Source organism: Aquila chrysaetos, chromosome 17, assembly GCF_900496995.4.
Source record: "Aquila chrysaetos chrysaetos chromosome 17, bAquChr1.4, whole genome shotgun sequence".
NCBI lineage: Eukaryota > Metazoa > Chordata > Aves > Accipitriformes > Accipitridae > Aquila > Aquila chrysaetos.
The window spans coordinates 3054481-3075639 of NC_044020.1; the positions used below are offsets into that span (position 1 = coordinate 3054481).

Here is a 21159-nt window from a genome sequence, read left to right on the forward strand (position 1 = left end):
AGGTTGTCACTTGATCCTTACTAAAAGGTAATGTGCTGAAAAACAAACAAGTGGATAACTTTCACAGGGCTTTCAGTGCTGCTCCTAGGACCCCCTCTGGGTGCTGTGGGATGCCGGAGGAAGGACGCGGCTCGTTGCACACAAGGAGCCTGAGCTGTGCTCGCTCCCCCATGCTTTTCTCACTCCTTTCCTGCCTGAGGAGCCTGAGAGCCTCCTTCTCCCTTGTGTGAATGATTAAATCTGCTCACGCAGGTGAGCCCTGCCAACAGGCAGTCTTTTGACTTCAGTTGCCCTGACCTTTAGACTAAGGGAGGCAGTTGTGTGCTCAGTATCACGAGCAGCCTTCAGCTCTTCCCTTCTCTTCCTCCTCCTCCCCATATACACCTGTTTCCAGTCAACCTGGCTTCTAAGTGCTCCTGGCCTCCTCATGCGCTTGTAGGCAGAGTACAGCACCAGGGCTGATGCCTACTGTAATGCTTAATTCCACTTTGCTTATCTAAGCTGCATGAGAACATTGTAAGTGCTTAATAACCATGTACAAGCTGCTTTTCTTTTTTTCATTCCCAGCTTCTGTTTCCTTCAATCACTCTTAACCCTGCTTTGGCTCCGCTCCATTTCACCTCCCTGGCATAGGTTGCTACGAGCGGCAAGGCAATTTTTTTTTCTGTGCCTTTGCAATAACAATTTATGACCTTTGAAAGAGCAGGGGAGTGGCGATCCAAGTCCTGCGTGTCCTTCCGCAACCGCAGTGCTGCAGGCATCGCTGCTCCCACCTATTTCCATCGCCCCTGGGGCCTGGGCAGCAGCACAAGGTGGTGCTGGTTCCCTGAGATGGGTACCTCCCCGTCCAGGCTGGGCTGATCTCACCCCCGGTGTGCTGCTAGAGGTGATGTCACTTCGATGTAATACGGTAAAGAACTGTTGGTCGGTTACGATCAGTAAAAACCAGCATTTTATTTTATTTGGGAGACCGCAGAAGCTATGCTGCTCATGTCCTGCTCGTGTTTCAGGCTGGGCAATTTGCCCTGCAGTTTTGGTGTTCCTGCTCTGTAAACACTTCTAGTAAAGACCATTTTCCTGCATGAGCAGGAAAAGTAGGGGAACAGCGTCATATACCCGACAATAGTCAATTTTCATGCTTCACCATCCTACAGAACAGGAAAAAACACAGTGACTTTGCATTGTGTAATGAAGAGGCAATATAAATTAGCTATTTTATCACTTCCTTCTAAGGAAAAGTGGAGCTAAGGTGCCATTCAGCTATTAAAGTGCCAGCACGCTTTAGGGTGCATTATGTGAAAGCCACAACTGTTTCTTTGAGATAAATGCTTAAGACCCACCTACGTGGTGCCCTGTGGAAATCCTTCAGAAACAGCGTAACTGGTGGAGAGGAGGAGGGGTTTGGGGGCAGCTTGAGATTCCTCGAGCGCTTTGCCCGGTTTTCAGCACAGGACAGGGCTCAAAGCACAAGGATGTTTTCTGTGGCAGGATCTTAATTCAGCTCCCGGTTTGCTGACTGCTGGGGGAGGCTTCAGGGATTCCCACAGCTGCTGTTAGTAACAGAGGAGGTGCAAGTGGGAAGCACTACCAGCCCTGTATTTACTTAGCGGTTAAAAGAGGGGTTGCACAGCAATTTTCGTGCCACCTGAATGTGATGTTGGTCTTTCCTGAGAGAAGAGAGCTGAAGCAATAGGTAATTCCTCAGCAGTAGCTGCTTTCTCCATGTCAGCTGGGAAAATGTTTCCTCTCTGCTCACTCCAGCAAGGATGCAGTTGGTTTTCCCTTTTGGAGTTAAGCACATCGAATGCTCCTCTGATCTGTTAAGCATTTGCTCTCTCCTTTCCAAGGCTGCCTACATTACAGCAGCTTTCTCAGCTTCTGGTGTTCCTGGTTGCTATTTTAAGAGGACATGGTGGTCGGTGCCTTCCCGAGGGGAGCGAAGCTCAGCTAAACCCGCTTCTCCCTCCCCAGGTACGTTCTGAACCCGACATAAGGTCTGAACCCTTGCAAAGGTCAGGCGCAGTGCCTGTGTCCTCACAGCCTTGTCCAAGGTGCCCGATTCCAGGCAAGCAGAGGTTTTCCTTTTGCTTCTGTTGTCTTTACACTTGCATCAAGCCCTAACGCAGCTGCTCCTTTCCCCAGGACGTTTGTGCCTGCCTGCTGAACTCCATGTTCACCTCCAACCGCTCCGGGCCACGGCGAATGCCTGCAAGGAGGGAGGGAGAGCTGCGCTACCTTCTCTGCTAGGGGTGCTACGCCGAGACCAGCTTCGAGTGCTGGAGGAGGATGGAAAATTCGGGTTGCCTGGCTTGCAGCACACAGGGGGCTGTGTAGAGGTGGTCCTCTACAGCTTCGAAGGGGACAGTTTTGGCCACGTTTGGCTCCAATGAGGTCTGGCCTCAGCAGCCCGGCCACCCAGCGCTGACAGTAAATCCTTTGCTTTATCAACATACGATGTGATTCCTCCCGTGCAAAGAATGAAACAAAGACCGGCTCCATGTCAACAGGGAAACGGCCGCCACTGACGCTGCCATAGGCAGGGCCTTTCACCAGCCCGGCCGGGCTGTTTGCCCTAAACAGTTTGTTAATCATGTTGAGCTTCCCCCCCCAAGCCCACCTCATTTTTCTCAACTAAGTAATTATTGCTGATTCTGTCCGAATCCTATTAAATTCTCCAACCCTGCAAGGCTGTTAGCAGCAACGTTAAGCTCAGCGTTGTTCAAAACTGTTGCTGAATTGCGTCAAGTGCTCGCTCTGAGTTTCAGCTTCCTGCAAGTTAAGGAATAACAGCTTGCACAGCTGCAATATCCTAAGCAATAAAAAGATAAGATAAAACTACCATAGGCTTGACTGCCAGACCAAAACCAAACCAGATCACCTGTTACACAGTCCCGGCCTCGTTACCTGCCCCTGCAACCCACGCAGGCTCAAGTCCATCACCGCACACGGGTGCCTTCCTGCTGTTCTCAAGGAACACGGGACGCGCTTGTGAGCTTCGTGGTTTCTCTGCCTCTGCAGCTTTGTAACTTCAGCAACACTTTCCCTCTTAAAACGTTTCTCAGACAAAAACCAGAGGCTGCAACTCATGGCAAGAGCGGTAGCTGCAGGCTGGGTGCGATGCCGGAGGTGGCTGCTGTGCTGAGCCATGCCTGGTTGCTTTTTTCCTCACCGTGCGTTCTACCATCGAGGGAAGGATGGAGGCAGGAGCAGCAGGGGAAACCCCAAATTTCTTACACCTAGAGGAGCCAAATGGGTGGAAAGCAGAGACCTTCAGAGAGCTTGAAAATGTGACACGCCACATCCCAGCGGGGATGGAGCGAGGAGAAGCCCTGTGGCTGCCTTCGGGCCCTGAGGTGGGGGAACCGGTCCTGTGAGGAGAGGCTGGAGAAGGATGCTGGAGCTGCTCCTCATGCCCAACGTCCCGCTGGCCCGCATCAACTTCCTAGGCCCTTGTAATCCAAAGAGTCGTGATAGAAATGCACTAAAATTGATTGGGTTTTCTCCATAGCCTGCAGCTTCTGTGAAGTAATGTTCCTGCACATATATATATGTGTGTGTGTGTGTTTATCTGCTCACATACTTTTGTTCTCTGTTGTGGAGAGTGCCAGGAGCTTCTGGGGCACACAGATGTCCCCAGCAGCTGTAGCTGCTGACGGAATTCCAAGGACAGGAGCCAGCCTGCTCGCTCTCCCCCTCGGGGGGAGGCTGAGCTCCCGGTACCCTGCTTGGCACACGCCGCTCATCCCTCTGCTGCTGAAGGCACCCCGGCTCCATCTCTCCTGTGAGCGGAGGAGTGGTTCAGCAATACTGAAAACCAGGAAATTTTTGCAGCGCGAGTCCTCAGAAACATCCACGTCAAGTTGTCCAGAGGGTACAAAATGCACGAGATTTCGGTGGTTTCCGGAGACGATGGTGACCTCCGTCCACCCGCGTGGTTGCAACTCCTCCACGCCGGTCCCACACAGCTGGCAGCGAGAGGGTGTTTGTCCCGGCCGGTTCTGCACGCACAGCTTCATGGCCTCGGGACCGAGAGGAGCTGCATCTCCCGAGGTTGCTTTCTTGCTCCATGGCGAGGCAATAACGTTTCCCCGCGGGGCCCGTAGCCGTGGGCGCAGGGACTGCGTGGCTCCTTTCCTTGCAGGTGGCTTTAACCGCAGGGCCGTGCCACACCGCAGCCAAGCAGGTAACGAACGCCCTGGGTCTGGCTAGCACAGCGGCTGCGATGGAGCGCCGTGCTGCATGCAAGCTCCAGCACGCCCGCCGGTATTTGTAAAACATTGTTTTGCTTTAATCTGGCTTTTTAAGTAAATTGTCAAAGCCCTTTCTGTTCACTAGGAACCTTTTTTTTTTTTTTTTTTTTTTTTTTTTTTGACTGCAAAGTTTCGTCTTTCAAAGCTTGGCTAGTTTTGAGTGATGCTGAAAAACCCCATTTGCAGTGGCTTTTTGTTCCGTGCTGGTATTGTTCAAGCAAAAGTGGTTGTTTTCTTTTCGTCCTGGCATAGCTCAGGAGTGACTGCATGGTCTGAGCTCAAACTTTCTAAAAATACTCACCCGTGAGGAGAGATCCAGCACGGCAGCGTTCAGACCCAGAGATTAACGCCTTGGAAAAGTGCAGTGGTCTGAAAAAGAAGCCGGTGGCAGCGTCGTGCCAACTCTGGGCACTGTAAGCCCTGGAGCTGGGACGCGTGGCAGGCAGAGAGGATCTGCAGAGTGCCGCGGGTCTCTCTGGGATGCCGAGACCCAGGTACGGGGGAAGTCCACGCAGCGCCTGCAGAACCAGCCCAGGGGAACTACTGTTTGTGGGAAGGCTGTCGGGTGATTCAGAAGTCATAAAGAAAAGCACTTCTTGCTGCTTGGAGAAGCAAGGGTGAACGATGAGCCTGCTCCTCACCCGAGGCTGGTCTTCGTGACCACATCCTCTTGTCGGAGCGTGGGACGGGCGGCTCTGGGGGAAGGGAGGATGGCAGGGACTGAGCAGAGCGGAGATCAGGCATATGACAAATTGCAGGAAAGCATGTGGGAGCTCCTTTTTGTCCTTCCACTGGCTGATTGCAGGAAGCTCCCCAGGTGACGGCTTTAGCAGCTGCTGGGACAGGAGACCGTATTGTTCTGCGCTGGCGTTTACAGCCGTGCCAGTTTTTGGCAGGAAGCTACAAGACAAAACCCTTGCGGTCTTCTTTCTCGCTCGCCGGGTTTGCTCTCAAGGGGCTGATCCTTCAGCTCAGCTTTTTCAGCTTAGCTCGCCACCTGAGGAGGTCCAGCTTCCCCCTCCCAGCTGGGCCAGTCCCACGGGCTTTGCCCTAAGATCCTGGCAGGAGCATGGAGACTTTTCATAGAGCTCGGGCAATATTAAAGGTTGCTGCTGTCACGCCTACCACTGCATTTCTAATGCTAAACTATGCGGTCACCCAGCATACCAACCCCCCTTGTACCTGTCTGGGCCCTGTTTAGTTCCCGTTCCCCTTTCCCTGGCCTTGGGCTCAAGTTCCGTTCTCAGTTTGGGTTTTCTCGGTGATGCGCAGAGGAAGAACATTTGGGGTTTTCTTACTCCGTCTGGCATCGCATAGGAAGGCAGAAGCTGGCAGCGCCCTTGAGATGAAAGGACGTGGGAACACGAGGGAACCGTCACTGCTGGTCTCACTGGAGCTTGCAGCGCAGAAACCGGCAGCATGTGGCCGTGTCTGCAAGCGAACTCTTTAGGTTGCTGCCATCTCCCTGTTCTGCCTCTCCCCCGCGGTGCTGTGCCTCCCCGTGACACCGTGCCCAGCCCGTGGTGGCCAGCAGCACGTGGCTGACCCAAGGGCACGGTTTCCAGCCCCATCTTCTCCAGCCTGCAGCCAGGGGCACGGCAGCTGAGCTCTGCCGGTGTTAAATCCCGAGACTTGTTCCCCTGCCTCCTTTTTCCTTCCCTCCGTGGGGTTTTATACCGAAGCCGGGAACGACGGTCACGTCCCCTCCGAGGAAACAACAGGCTGCGGCACCTCCAGCGAGGGCGGCTGCGCGTCGGAGGCTGCCGGCAGCAAATCCCCCCGCCGCGGGGGTGATGGGGCAGGCAGGTTGGTGTGTCACCGGCTCTGCCGAGGGATGTCAGCCGGGGTTTTGCGCGGAGTGGATGCGCCCGGTGTTGTAATCTCACCCGGAGAGCACCTGGCTGCGGTTCAGCCCCCACCGCTCTTGCCTGCGCCCGCGATCTCACGGGGTTTTGCAAGCCCAGCCAGCCCACGGTGAGCCTAGGCGTGATTCAGCCGGGGAGCCTCTCTCCCAGCTGAGTCAGGCTTTAATTCCTGCGTCTCCGTGCCCCGCTGCGGGGAGGGGGATACGTCTACAAATTGCAGGAGCCCTCACAAGCACCGCTGCGGTTTCACCCCCCCAGCCCAGCATCCCGGCCAAAGCCGGCTCCCGCCGTAGCTCCTTCCTCTCTGCGGTGCTGCTGCGCCGAAACAGCCGCATCGTGTCAGCCCGTCGGGCTGCGCCGTCCTGGTAAATGACCCCATTCCCGAGAAACGGGGATGGAGCTGCCAACGTACAGCTCCCTAGATCGAGGAGAGGGCAGCGGACGGCCCGGCCGTGCTCTGGGGACCTCACCGTGCGTCTCGTCCGTGTCTCCCACCGCCATCACATCTTTTGCCACGCGTACGGCAGTGTGGGTAGCGCCCAGGGTGTTTAAATCCGTAACCCCTGCTTTGCAGAAAGGGCGAACGGGCTTGCGGGGTGACTGGCAAGCACCGTTGGCCCTTTGCAAAGCCGTGGCCAATTCCTTGGATAAAGAGTCCGCAGAGGCCGAGCGCCTGCAAATGGTGCCCACGCAAGGACGAAGGAGGGGCCGTCGCCCACGGGCCCCTATCAGCAGCCCCACGAGCTCGGTCCGGGGGCACTAGGAAACGAAATGCCATTTAACGGGGCGTTCTCCTGCCCCGTTTCTGCCCCAGCCTCCGCCAGTTCTGCCCTCTCCCGTACTGGGGCAGGGGGATGGGACAGGAAGGCCCTCGTTATTCAGGGCTTGCTAATTAGACGGGAATGTTATCTCCAGCCCAGATGTCAGCTCTGACCTCCCTCTAACCTTCTGGAAATCAAAACAGATGCAACTCTGTTTGTTTTAAAATAATAAAAATAAGCATTTGGGGTGAAGCAGGAAAACCTGGCCCTGGGGGTACGGCTGGGGAGGGAGGAGGGCACGCGACCAGATAAGCCTGGTGAGATACGCCAGGCTGCAGAGCTGGGAGGGACAGGCCACCCTGCCCTGGGCAAAGTCCCATGGCTTATGGTGGCTGTGCACGTACTTCGGGGCCTCTAACCTATATCCAGCTGTGGCGGTGGTGCAGACACAGCTTCCCTTCCCATCCCATCCCAGCTGGGACCAGTAGATCCAGAGGTGGAACTGATGAGGAAGGTGAGCTGAGTTTGTATTTTACCTCCCTGCCTTGGCTTCGGGATTTACCAAAGGGTCTCAAAAGGAGATGTTGATCCCTGGAACGAGCTCTGCCTTTCAAACCTGACCGCCTTTTGGTCATGCCATCTAAGGCAGTCCCCAAATTGTTTCAGACTAAAGGGAGCTGGGTGACGTGAACAGCTGGTGATTCTTGTCCTTGGCTTGTAGTAAAAACTTGTTTTATTGCATTTCTGTAATAACCTTCTGTAGCTGGGGAGCAAACTTTGCCTGGCTCTGAACTGGGCCAGTCCTTTGAGCACCTCACCCTACGTTAACCCAGGTTTACACCTCTGTTCCCCATAGCAGACTACATCGCTTCGCTTCCTCTTCTTTGTAAACCCACAGCTCCAGCCCGGAGCTTAACACCGAGGAGGTCTTTACCGGGCACCCCTCGTCCTTCTGTGTCGGACATCCAGGCACCCTGAGCTGCAGCACCAAAATTCCTGATGCCAGAGGCTTGACGGCAGTCCTTGCTGCAAAACGAGGATTGGATGTGACCGGCTGAGAACCAGCACTCTCGAGCTTTCTCGTTCTGCTGCAGCCTCTGCAGCTCGGGATAGCCGCTGGTCCAGCCTTGGCTCTACCCTGCCCGGGCCATCTACTCCGCAGAACGGGAGCGTGGCCCGCACCGAACTGCCCCAAGCCCCCTCTCCAGGGACTCTTCCCGATGGGATTTTCAGCTGTGTAAGGTGGACTGGGGGGAGCTGAGCTGCACGCTCAGCCGGCAGAGCTGAGATGCCCTCTCCCTGCCTCCCTCCTCCCGCCCTGCCTGCAGATCGTGTCCATGACCTATTTGTCAGCCTCGTACCTGACATCCCATATCCTTGCGGTGCGCTTCCCCCATCCACAGCCTGGAGCTCATCTCAGCTTTCCCCATTTCCCATCTTTTATGAATACTTCAGAGGGATTGCTCATCACGCAGCAATTCTGATATTGCAAAAGGCACCGCTGATTTGCAGTCACACGTCATTTTGCCTACCATTATCCCCAAGACAGCAAGCAGGTAAAAGTTTGGAGGTTTCCCTTCTCGCTTGCCTTCTTTGAAATCACCTGCTGGCCCACTGAGTAATGGGTGGTTTTTTACGCTCTGAAGGTTGTGCCTCACAGTTATGACATCACAGCAGTGATGCATTGCCCTCCAGCAACATCACCAGAGCAGAACATGATTTCTGTTGTCTTCCAGCCCTAGCTACCGCCTGGTACACCCTGTCTCCCCGAGCTTCAGGGTTACTGAAGCAGAGTAATAGCTGACAGGTGAGTAATCGAGAAGCTACCTGACCAGATTTAGACCTGACTGTGAACATCATCTCCGATAACAACGGGAAGGAGGATCCGTGCCTGCTAAGGTGCAGAGCTGCTGAAGGAGAAGGACGGTGCACAGACATCCCTGGACACGCATACGGACAGCATTCACACAGCATACCTGCAGTCCAGCTCCGCTCACAGAAACCAGCACAGCTCCCTGGACTTGAGTGAATTTGCACCCGTTTTTATGACCTAAACTTCTGAGCCAATATTTACATGATAGGCGGACGCACCAACTCGCTGCGTGACACTGCGTACGCGCACTGACGTGTGCTGGTACGGTGCACACAGACGCCAGCGAACACACTCGCAAAGACTCGTGCTTTTACAAGTAGGCAGAGACGCCCGCTCTCCTCCAGGAGGTGAGACGGACAATTCCTCAGGCTGCTTCAGGATGGTCCTTTACATTTGCAAGAGGGACATTAACAAACTGGAGCAACTCCAGTGGAGGAGCACGAAGCTGGCACGGAGGAGCATCTGACGCATGAGCAGAGGCAGCGGGAGTTCGCAGAGGTTTGTGAGGGAGGCCATCTAACCGCGGTCTTCCACTACCCAAATGGGGGTTACGCGGAAGGTAGAGCCAGATTGCCAGAGGTGCCCAGTGAAAGGACAAGAGGCGAGAACAGAGACTGTGGATTTGCCATCCTCAGAGATTTTCAAAACCCAGCTGGATATGGCCCTGAGCGCCCTGACCTAACCTTAAGGCTGGTCCTGCTCCGAGAAAATGTTTGGACTGGAGACCTCCAGAGTTACCTCCTACACTAAACGATGCTGTGATTTTGGTAATCCTACATGTTTGGCAATAGACATTCCTTAATTCAGATACTGATTGCAACCACTTGCATGTGGGGTGCTATAACAACCCCTGTGACCAGCCACGCAGCTGGAATAAATTCATTCACGGTATCACTGGAAAGGAGGCTTTCTGGCCTCTCCTGGGCTGCGATTCCCTCATAGTTTCTGACCAGCTTACATCTGGCTGCCCATGACCGTGCATTTCCAGCACCTCTCTAGCACTCAGGCAGTCAAATGGACCGAGGAAATGATCAAGCTGGAAACATCTTTCTTTTGGTTCAAGTTTTTTTCCAGCTGGATCAGCCGGCTGTGTCATCTGGGACTGGCAGTGGGAGTGTGAAGATCAGACGAGGGAGGGGAACAGCCCCCCTTCGGGGACTGCTCAGACTTGGGTTGACCTAATGCGGTCATCAAACCCTGACCCTTGTGAGGCTGAGGAGGAACACGATGTTCCACCCTTGCAGGTTAACCCAGCTCACGTCACTCCTCCCGGGGGAAAGGGTGCACAGCTTCTCTTTCTGGAGCCACAAACAGCCTGCAAGCAGTGAAGGGTGGCTGTTGTGATAAGCTCAGGAGAGGGGGGGGATCACCTGAAATCACTCCCACAGCTCCTGCCCCCCTTGGCTCTTAAAATATGTGGCTTGAGAACTATAAAATCTCAGTACGCGGTAGGGAAGGTCATTACATCTGGCAGCTCATGCACCTCTCCGCAGACCTGGGTGTCTGAGAACTGGTAAGCCCACGTAGTAGCACCTAGCCCACCCAACCCTGCGTTTCTGCGACTCGAACATAGCCACGACTACGAGAAATGTGTTATAGAGGAAGCTCTCAGCGCCTGTTTCCTCTCTTATAAAACAGAGATAGCTGCCTCCTGGAGTGCTAAATATGACTGGTTTTGGTAAAGATTGCTGAGGGCTGGCGGTCAGCGCGTGCTTTGTCCTCTGGAAGGCCAGCCTTCCGCAGCTCGCAAGTGGCACGGCTAATCCCTGCCTCCCGCCTGCTGCTCCTTCCCGAAACATGCCAGTGTTCGCAGAAGGAGGTGGGTTCTGTGACATCTTTTTTTTTTTTTTTTTTTTCTTTTTTTCCCCCTCCTATTGGGATAAATTGAGTCACGCTGGGATGATGTCCTACAGGCTGGCAGCTGGCCCAAAACCAGTGTTACAGCCTGAATCCTGCTCGCTGTACCCCCCTCCCCATCCCAGCCACCATATGCGTGTGGCTTAACTTTTCATGTCCTTGGTTTAATAAACTCATGTCAGGAATTTTATGTGCATAGCAACCTTATCTGATGACAGTGACATTTTTAGCATGTTTATGCATGGTTTTATTTGTAAGCAGTTTCCAGCGTAGTTCAGCCGGGTGGATTGAAGGGGGTTGAAATGTGTAAGAACCCAACGCGCCCACTGACAACTCAGCCAGAGGTACTGGGGGGCTCCGAAGCACATCCAGAGGCAAAAGGATCTGCAATGGAGTTTGTGCACCAGATTTGCCAGCTGCAGCCTTTCACACACTTGCTAGAGTCTGACAAGCAACACTGGGGGGGCCGAGGGGAGGGTTGTTTGTTTTTCCTTTCTTTTTTTCTTCCGGTTCTCAGTACTATCACAACCAGATGGGAATAGGTTTCCCACGTCGGATGTGGGGGACTCTCCAACCCAGTGCTCCCAGATACCCACAACATGACAAATACAGACGTTTCTGCTTCACCACAGCTCCAGCTAGTAGGAGTTATGGGGGTGGGAAGGGGAGGGGAGCCGGGTCGTTTTGTAGTTTGAAATTTAAACAGCTGGATTCAGCGAGGGTTCCCAGGGTTTTTCCCGGGAAGGAGGTCAGTGGCTTGTGCAGGCAGATAGCCTGGGAGCAAGCATCAGGAGTGCCCCTCGAGGCTCCACCTCCGCAGCTCTGCCTCGAGTGGAGCACTCTTGCCCGTATAAGGCTGTGGTTGTCGCAACGAAAAACAACCATAAATAGTTGTGTGATTGTTACCTGCCTCGCTCTGTGCAAGATGGGCACCTTCCCAAGTCAGACTCTTCCTGCCTGCAGCTTCCAGCGCTCCCCTCCCCACTTCAGCTCCAGAAAGGCAGCGTTTCCCATGTCTCTGCTCACGGATGTGCAAGCCCAGGCCACGAGGTCCAATTTCTCCAGGTGCTTTGCCCTGCACTACTCCTTGCCTTGGACCGTTCAACGTGTAGAAAGCCTCCTGCCCGAGGCTATTCACTTGCTTTGCAAAGTGCTGCGGGAGGGGGGGCTGCGGCTCATATGTCTGCGTGCCTTTCTTCAGCAGCTTGTGGACCAAAAGTTTCCTTAGTTTGAAGGAACTCATTCTTCATCTTCATCTTCTCTCATTCTTCAACTGAGAGTGTATGTACCAGGGAAGCTGCAGGAGGAGAAAGAAAATTAGTACAGCAGGGCAAAACAGGACACCAGCAGAGATGGTAAACAGCCCTACGCAAGACGTTTCTGTTTTCTTCTTTTCCAGGGTGTGAGATCCCACAGGAGAGGATGCATCCAGGCAGGGGACTGCATGGCAGGGAAGGAGCTGTGCTGACCAGCATGTAGGCAGGGATTGCACCACCTTGCTGAGCTTGACCCTAATCCCACAGCATGGCTGTGGCACTTCTCTTGGGGGGTCCCCTGCGCAGCCCCTGGGGACCTGAGGCACATGGGGACACGCAGCGCGGGAGACGTTGCTGTGCCGTGCAGCCCCTGCTGTCGGCATCAAGGGAAGAGGCTGTCCTCAGGGTCTTATGCTTAGTATGTGAGCCTTCAAATGGCCACCTTCCCCCCAACTTTTCTCTCCGGGAAAATGATCTTTCTTTCTGAGATGCAGTGCGTTTCCATGGGGAATACCTAAATGCAGAGGAGACTTTGCTGTCTCCTGGAAGGAGAAGCTTATCACAATGAGCCCACACTGTGGGCTAAGCAGCAGCAAAGTCCTAGAGCAGCAGCCAGGAGACCTGGTGTATCCGTCAGACAATTATTTGCCTGTTTCCTGATGTGGCTGGGTTTTACTCCCTCCCCCCTTCTCAATTTTTCTCTAAGTAATGAAGCAATTCATTGTCAGTGCATATTTTAAACACTGACTCTCTTCGTTCCTGTCTTAGACCCGGCACACACTTCCCAAAAGTTTCCTGTGGGCCCCAACTACAGCAGTTTAAACATTTTCCATCGTACGTGAAGCAGCTCTGTGCTGCCACGGGGTCCTTGGTTCCCTGACTTGTCTGGTCAGTCGGGGTAGTATCCTGCACACAGGTCCTGCCTGGGACCTGCTGCAGGCATTGGGGCCAGTCTCAGCCCTTCTTCACTTCTGATTGCTCTCTCACACTGAGTTTCTTCGGTCTGTTTGAGCTTGAAAGCTCTTTGGGGAAGGCAACAGGAGCTGATCTTGGCTTAAGAATCAGTCTTTGCTACCGCAGCGCAGTGACAGAGGAGGACTGTGGTTTGATGTGCAGCAATAAAGGGGGGAATGCCTATCTTCGCTAGATGTCTTCACTAGACTATCCTCAGTCTCTTCCAGAGAGGAGAGTCAAGGTTGTTCCCAATGAGAACTGCTATACTTGGGAAGCTGCCACTGAGAATTATGAGTTTTCCCCTAGACAGTCTTTTCCAGGTCTGCTGGCAGGCCAGGAGACACAGACCCTGTTGGGACTGTAGCTTGAGCTACTCTTTCCCCAGTCCCCCATAAACACTGCTCCACTGCTTTCTGGGCAGCTTCTTGGACGCAAAGGCAACCTTCATGGAACGCAGATGTAGCCCCTCACCTATGCTTGAATATCTGGGTGCCTTCGACATCGAGAAGGTCTTGGGCAAGCAGCACTATCCCAGGTGACGAGAAGCGTGACACTGACTGGAGACTGAATCGTAACAGCCTTTTCTCCTGGTACTGTGGGTTAAAGCACCTTGCTCCCTTTCTCCAGAAGTTCAACAGAGAACAAGATTAGACAGCAGCAGTGTGAAAGGTTTCAAACCAATGCAGGGTGTAAAACGTTTAGCATTAAGACGGCGCTTGCCCTTAGCATACAGTTTTCCATCATTGGGATTGCCTCTTTTTGAGGCAGAAGGACTGCCCCAAGCCCCTGGGTTTTTTCCTTCCCGTGCCGGGAGGCAGAGGGAGGAGAAGGGTACCAGTGCCAGGGTGGCTGGCACTCCCTTTTGGGACAGCTCGGTGCCAAGAGGTGAGGTCATTGCCATCGGGACCAAGCGTAGCGTTGGCAGGGAGCAGGGCAGGGGCCTCTCCCTTCCCAGCTGTTGTGTGTCTCTGGGGCTGAGCAAAAAGATGTCCTGCAGGGCAAGCGGGGCCCTCTTTTTAAAGCAAATTTTGCTTTGCAGATGGAATGGATGGAGAGGGTCTGGAGGAATTACAGCTCGCAGCCCCTCTCCGCTTTCCTCTGTTTCCTCCTCCTGCGGGTGTGAAGGTAGCACTCATTGCAGGGCACACGAACCCAGATCAGATTCTTTCCCATCCCCAGGCTTTTACACCCAGAGTCACTTGCAGGGGACCATAATCTAGATTTTCAGTCTTAAAGGAGACTTTACAGTGATCCGAAAAGACCTTGGACTCATGTATCCTGAAGAAGCACAAAAAAAGGCATCTTTAAGTGCTCCTAATTATATCTTTTTTTTTTTCTCCTCCTGCTTTACACATTTTCCTGCTTAGGTTTTTTTTTTCCTTGTCTTTGCTAATTAGAAGACTAATTTTAGAAATTAGTCTTGTCCACTCTGGAAAACTAATAGAAAATTAGTAAAAACACGGTAGCATGAAAATGAAAGCAAGCCTGGGGAAAGGTAATTGTTTATAACTGAGGGGTTTTGTTAACTCCTGTGCCTAATTAACACACTACAAAGGGGAGCCTTTGTTGAAACTTCCACACCCTGCTTTCTCAATTAAGGTACAAGAGAGATCATAATATAAAAAGAGCTTGGAGACAGCTGGTATGTCCCCTAGCAAAGCTAAACCTGATTTAGCATTCCTTAAATTTAAAAAAAAAAAAAAATCAAACAAACAAAACCAAACATACACATATCTGCTTTTCCTGCACATGATTCTTTTTTTCTCCATGTAATGCAAAGCTCTTTCTCATGGATACCTAGTAGGAACAAAAAACTTAAATTATGATCCTCATCGCTGATGTGTTTTTAGCCCACAGGAAAAAAGGGCTGGGATGATTATTTTCAGGGTTATGATGGCTGTTAGAAGAAACTTTGCAGGAAAGCTGAATCATCGGGTGAGCATCTTGTTTTCATCTTTTTGTGTTTTGCTATCCCACATCTAAGGGGCGGCTTATGAAAATTCAAAAGGCTTTTATACATGTACATTCCTCTATAAAGAGTCAAAGAATTATAGGCCTCTGTGCTGTCTCGCAATTAGCCGCAAACTTACGTAGAGGTGTGTGTTTCAAGTTCAGTGTTAGATGCATCTGTAATCAGGAGAATGGTAGAGTAGCAAGAGGTTTAAGGATGCTTTTACTCCATGTGTAAACAGAAAAGACGAGGAGGGAGTGGACAGGGTTTACCCTGGGTTGGTTGCCTTGACCCACTAGGTAGAAGAGAGCGGAGCTATCTTCTTATTTCATGTTTTAGATTTGTATCACACTTGGGTCTGTAACTCAATGTCCAAATATTCTCTTCACAAAAAAACCTTTAACCTCTTCTTTTTTTTTTTCCTGAGCCAGTGCAAAAGGCAGCAGTGCTTGCAGGACTCCTTACATCCCAGCCTAACACAAGCTGCTACCTCAAGTCAAGGAATTTCAGAAGAAGCCCCTGAGCACCTCTGTCCTGTGGGTTTGATTCCTCTAACACTTTCCTGTCTCCTGGTAGCTGAGAAATATTGCAGAGCAGGTGCTAGCCTGCAGTTGGGCAGCTCAGTAGCCTGCTACTCCTCAGTGAAGTGCTGATTTTTGACAGGAATTTTGTGTTATGCAAACATGCAGGGTGCCCAGTGAGTTGCTTTCTTTGTTCCAGAGAACAGATCCCAGGAAACGATGCTCTGATATATGGGAAAGAAGATGACTGTGTTAAGTGGAGCTCATCTGCACCTCGGCTAAAAGGTGTTTTCCCACAGCGGTGGCACCTCATCTATGTGTCTTGGTATTTTCTCACATCCTACAAAGCTAATGCCTCAGTAAGTCCCGGCTAATTTTCTGCCTTCTGTGCCAGCGCTGTCAGTTCAGTCTTCTGGTCCATTCACCTGACCCAAACACAGGGCCGAGAATAAGGGCAACGCGCGGATCTTTTTTGCGTCCTGCACTGGCCCATATGTTTCCGAAGGCAGAGCAGACTGGCAAAGCTGTACAGAACAGTCCAAGCGGACAGTGGGAGGCCGGAGGAGCTGGGAGAATTGAGGAGGCTCTCAAGGGAGCAGGAAAAAAGTCCCAAATGTGGGAGGGAATCTTGGCAGAAATGAAAGGGGGGTTGTTGAGCAAAGCATGCACTGGCTCCAGACGCACAGAGCTTGCAATATGTTACGCTGAGAATCTGTGGGTGTGTTTATAAGACCTGCCGCTGACTTGCAAGCACAAAGGATGTAGCCTCCTCTTATCAGAAAAATGTGGCTTCAGTCTTGCAGAAGAGGGAGAACGAATGCTTGCATAACTTGATATTGAGTCGTCTTTCTGGTTGTAGCCTGACAGAATGGTCCCAAAGTTTGGCTTTGACTGGACCGACTTTGGTTACTGGCAGACAAAAGTGGTGTCTTTAATTGTGGCAGGCTATAAACGAGTTAGTTCCCCTGCAGTTCCCACAACAAAGCTACAATGAGAAACTGCATGACTTTCTACAGCACTGGAAAAATCCCTTGTTCCTAGCATCTCTTGGGCATACTAGAATATTTCAGGCTAGTTTCACTTTGTCCTCAGCCAGCTCCCTGGAATGAAAACCACAGAGCCACTTCATTTGAGCAAATATTTGGCCTTGATTACTATTGCAGGCTGAGCCCAAAAACAAACAGCAAACATGAGGTAAGCGGAGAGGCACCATTAGCGGAGCAAAAGCTCACACGGTAACCTCAAGAAAGGCAGCTAGTTGAAAGTAGGGGTGCTCTTTTTTTTTTTTTGGGGGGGGGGGGGGGAGACTAAGTTCCTGGTGGGAGAGGAAGAGGGAAATGAACATCCGGATACACATCTTTTGTTTAGAAGTCCATTAAAGGTGACTGATGCTGAAAAGTAATTAAAACAATGAAAAAAACTGTGAAGTAGTTAAACACTATCACCTTTACGTATTCTCTGAACTTAGTCCTGTTTTCCAAATAGCACAGTCACCCTGCTACTGAATTCTTGGTTCTGTGAAAACACAGCCCAGCCCGAGACCTACGGAAGGAAAAGAGAAGCAAAGGTGCTGTAAAGCTCTCCACAGCCCTACCTTATCAGGATGAATTAAACAGCATTTAGATGGATTTGTCATTCTCTTTAAAGTATTTTTTCCTTATCAATATCTGACCCAAGCCTGGTATGTATGTTTGCTACCTGAACATCACAAGCATGACAGGTGCAGGGTGACAGAGGGGCTGGGAGGGATGTTATTCTCCTTTCAGCTTATCCTCTGGTGAGTAAGAAGAATGCCCCCAAGCCCTTTTAAACTCAGGAATCTGAAGCATTTCTTGCCCCCTCTGAGAAAAGGAGAAGGAAAAGGAGGTATTTGAGATGTTAATAAAGGCTCCTTAGCAATTGTTGAACCTGGGAGCTGTGAGGCCAGGACAGACAAGCCTAAAATTACATGCATCTTACTCGCTGAATTATCACTGAAGGAGGTAAGCTGTAACATTGTGTTAAAATGGTTATTTTCTGCAGCAAAGAGTTGCCATGCTTATTTACAGCAGGTAACAGGACATGTTCTGCTGGCATTTTGGACAAGTCTGGGTAGGCCCAAGGTGGAAAACTCAGATTCCAAATCTTGGTTTTGGGGCAAAGATACTTTTGCTGGATGGCTTGTATAATGGTGTTGGATGCCAGCTTTCTCCGAATTTAAAGCTGAATAGAAAATAGTGAGCAGCAAGAGAACAGGGCTAGAGGAAACAAGGTTAGGAAGGGGATATACTGAACTAAAAAATGTCTGTTGCTTAGCATTGTGCTTGCATTTAGTTGCAGGAGATGATTGTATTAGAATTCCTTGGAGGTAAAGAGCTCTGGGCCATTATTCTTAGTATGCCAGATCAGGAATGTGGTGTCTCTAACCATGCATAATGGAGTTGTAATCTCATCTTAGGGTTTGGAGGGACTCGCAAGCTCCAAGAAAAGTTTTCCGCTGCCTAAGACAGAAGTTTTCATTTAGGTGGGTTTCTGAGGATACTTCCATGACTGCCTTCAGACAGAGCCCAGCTGTTTGATCACCTGCTTCCCCAACAAAGGTCCCTTTACAAGATTGTGTCACTCCCATTTTATTGAAAGCAGGAACTCTGCACAAGACAAATATACTTACAGTGCTACATAACCAATGGGCAGAGATTTATGCCTCTGAATGGTATCCCAAATGAGCAGAGATGCTGTATGTAAATGCTTTGTTTTTCAGCTGCGGATCTTGTCATTAATGTGTTAGGAAAGTAAAAACATGTTCCTCTTTTACTAAAGCTGAAGCAAGAACCACAATGAGGGAGCAGGAGTTCAGCGGGTTGTTCACACGGGCCTGTGTGGGTGGAGGGTTGGGGAAAGGTGAAAAGTAGAATAACTGTTTTAAATGTTGGAGTATGCCAGGTACGGCTCCTCCCCAGTCTTGGGGCGCAGGTATAGTTCCCTCTTAAATTTTCTCCATCAGCAGTCAATTTGGAAGACTGCTATCCCAGTGCCTCAGTTTAATCCCTTCAGTTGCGCTGCTTCTCTCTGTGGGCCTATAAACTAGATCAGTGAACTGATCTTTTTTCATAACCTTCTTTTTTAACTCTACTTCAGTGATCCAGTTTACAATATGGCTTTTGGAACATCTGCATCAGCACCACTGGAGCAGTGGTAAGCTATGACACAGCACTAGGAACAAATGGCTACTGGGAGAATAGACATCTTAAACCAGCTCTGCTGATAAAGAGGGCATGATGGAATCGCACCCCGCCATAGGAGAACGAGCGAATTAAGCCGTACCTTTTCCACAGCCATGCCAGAAGTTGGGTAGTCATGCTATGGGTAACATCATTCTGTAAAAGGGCTACTCTCCTCCTAGCATCTGCTACTGGCTGCTTCTGAGACAGGTTACCGGGCCACGTTTCCCTTACTGTGGTCCAGTGCAGCACTTTTATGTCAGCTGCTCCTGGTGGAAATTGGATGAACAGAGCTAGAACTTGGGTTTAAATGGTTATTCACTAAATTTGTAAGCTCTGAACCCTCCAGTGGAAACATCACTTGCTTTCACCCCTTCCACGTCTTGAGTTCATGGTTTTCCACCTTCTTACAATTTCGATTTGGCATTCGTTACGGGAGCAGAACAATAAAGAATCGGTATAAGGGGAAAAGGAAGTTGTGTGCTAATAGATGGTGCCTAAATTGCAGACAAATTTCACGTTGTACAGAGGACATAGGTGTGAAGTCCACAGACCTATGCGGCTTCTACAGACCCACTGCCAAAGAGCCATTTCCTTTTGTTACAGTACATGAATACCCTTCAAGTTCTCATCTGCATTTATAGCTGCTCCTTTGTATGGGTGTACATATTAAAGCCACTCCAGGGCTGCTTTTTTGAGAAATTCTAATTATGAATCTGCACTGAAACTAGTGATGTTTCAGGCTTTTGCAAAAGCAGAGCTCAGGCTTCTTAGCAATACCAGATTGTGACATTCTCCAGATCTGTACAATGTGTGGTTTCTGTCTAAACCCACTGTGGTTAACATTTAGCAATGATGTGACTTCTCCAATGAAGTAAACACCTTTTGTCTCTGTCACTCTTCTTGTTTCACTCTCTCAAGCTTGTCAGTAAGAAATTGGTTTTGGAAGAGGTTTCTTCTGCCTCAGCAAAACATTGTAAATTATTCACCAAAATGAATTTAGCCACTTTGTCAGATACAGAAATCAAATGTCCCTGCATTTATTGTTGATCACAGAAATGCAGGCTTCTCCCAGGGATTGCTGTTTGCCAACAAACTTAAACCCAATTGTCTTGGATTAGACCAGTGTAGGGGAAAACACTGTAGTACAGCAAAGTGGTCTGCAGTTAAGGCTGGCAAATTGAAGAGGCATCTCTGGATGCTCACAGCTTAGTAGATTCTCCCCCCCCCCCCGCCCCGAAATACTACAGTACCATTAATTTACTCCCACCAAACTGGTAAACGTGTCTGCTGTTGACATCATTTTTTTCAGAATTCAGTGACCAGTACAGGTTTGTTCTTCCAAAGGATGCTGGCTTGCAAACATTGATGGAAAATGTGAGTGAAGTTGATCAGAAAGATCTAAATAAACATCCCGTGAATTTGTAGAAAGTAACAGATGTATAAAATTAATATGATAGCTTTTTTAGTCATACTTGTTTCTCTCTGAGGTGTGTCTCTTTTCCTGGGTAACTTCCTGCCACCGGATCAACATAAAAACCTGTTGCACTTACTTTCAAAGTAATCAATGTACAGAAAACAGACATTTCAAATCTGACTTGCCTCAACTACCACACATCTACAAATCTGACCATGAGGGAAATACAGAGAGTTTTCAAAAGAGGTGGGATACACTTTTTATTAAGGGAAAGGATGGTGTAAACCTGCGGCAATCTTTGTTCTGAACTCAGTTTTGACGCTTTACTGCTGAAGTCATCAAGAAAGTTTTGATTTTGATTAAACAGGAGTGGGAGCAAGTTCTCAAATTTAAAAAAAAAAAAAAAAAAAAAGAAAAAAATTGCCAAACCTTAAGAAGACAGTCCAGCCTGACCTTAGACTTAAATCTTAGAATCAGGAAGAGCAGAGTACACATGAAAGTATGAGAGTCAGAAAAGAATAACAAAATTTTAAATGCCCAGTATCATGTATGCTCTTCAAAAAAGACTTTGTGGCAGCCTTTTTATGTCTGCATTTCATGCTTGCAGTCATTATCTTTTATTTCCACATCACTACTGCTGTCAGTTCATTCTGCCTTATGTATTTGCTTTCCCAGCTAAGATCTGCTATTCCTCTCCTTTAAAAGCTTCATTTAGACTTGATATTGACTGCTTTCCTTCACTTACCTTTCCTTTCTCAGCCACTTGGCCGAAGAGGCAGCCTCTCCTGTTCTTAAAAAGCTTTTGATATATATAGTCACCTCCACTATTTTCATTCTGCTACATTTTCGTGGGAGAAGTTAAAACCCTGTTGCTCAACCAGTAGATATCCTTTCCATATGTTAGTCACCTTTTTCATGGATCAAAATGAGTCACTGGATACTGCAGATCATTTCACCATCTAAGGTATCTGGTTTTGTAGGTATCTCTGGTTGTCACAATTCCAGCTTCCTTTCATTTTCTGCCTTGGTGTACTAGTGAAGACCTACCCTGTATGTTCCCTTCCCACTGCCAAATTAAATTCTCATTTCTACTTTGTACCTGTATTTACATTCCTCATCTCTGCCTTTAACAATGACACCTCTGTATCCCTGATACTCAGCTGTACAAACCTTTCAGTGATTTCTCCCACTGCCTTTTGTGTCCTTAGATACAAAGGTCTAGCATTGTTTCCAAATGGCTGCAGTGAATCTTCC

General features: G+C 50.0%; 1 protein-coding gene and 1 long non-coding RNA gene across 4 annotated transcripts; one reads left to right on the forward strand and one right to left on the reverse strand.

The window, feature by feature from the left end:
• Window positions 1–46: 46 nt before the first annotated feature.
• On the forward strand, window positions 47–20108 carry LOC121233901. Of its 3 annotated transcripts, XM_041129626.1 has the most exons (7): window positions 47–1971; window positions 2143–4183; window positions 12006–12081; window positions 14667–14751; window positions 15199–15364; window positions 15490–15647; window positions 18406–20108. In XM_041129626.1, the coding sequence occupies exons 2-7, from the start codon at window positions 3529–3531 to the stop codon at window positions 18406–18408; spliced, it is 1143 nt and encodes a 380-aa protein (XP_040985560.1). In that variant the 5' UTR covers window positions 47–1971; window positions 2143–3528; the 3' UTR covers window positions 18409–20108. The 3 variants fall into 3 exon arrangements, 2 of the variants coding, with proteins under 2 accessions (XP_040985560.1, XP_040985561.1); XM_041129627.1 differs by lacking the exons at window positions 47–1971; window positions 2143–4183 and adding an exon at window positions 10530–10568; XR_005934248.1 differs by lacking the exons at window positions 47–1971; window positions 2143–4183; window positions 14667–14751; ... (1 more) ...; window positions 15490–15647; window positions 18406–20108 and adding an exon at window positions 11792–11887 and having other exon boundaries at window positions 12006–13669.
• On the reverse strand, window positions 11645–12422 carry LOC121233902. Its single transcript, XR_005934249.1, has 2 exons — window positions 12377–12422; window positions 11645–11903 (listed from the first exon to the last, which is right to left on the reverse strand). It is a non-coding gene; the product is annotated as an uncharacterized LOC121233902 (long non-coding RNA).
• Window positions 20109–21159: the final 1051 nt, after the last annotated feature.

Bases quoted from the DNA above. Each gene is read 5' to 3' on its own strand.
- LOC121233901 (XM_041129626.1), top strand. From the start codon at position 3,529: ATGTTCCTGCACATATATATATGTGTGTGTGTGTGTTTATCTGCTCAC. The intron at 4,184-12,005 runs GTAACGAACGCC...CTTCTTTTCCAG, and splicing joins GCCACACCGCAGCCAAGCAG to GGTGTGAGATCCCACAGGAG. The intron at 12,082-14,666 runs GTAGGCAGGGAT...ATGTGTTTTTAG, and splicing joins GGAGCTGTGCTGACCAGCAT to CCCACAGGAAAAAAGGGCTG.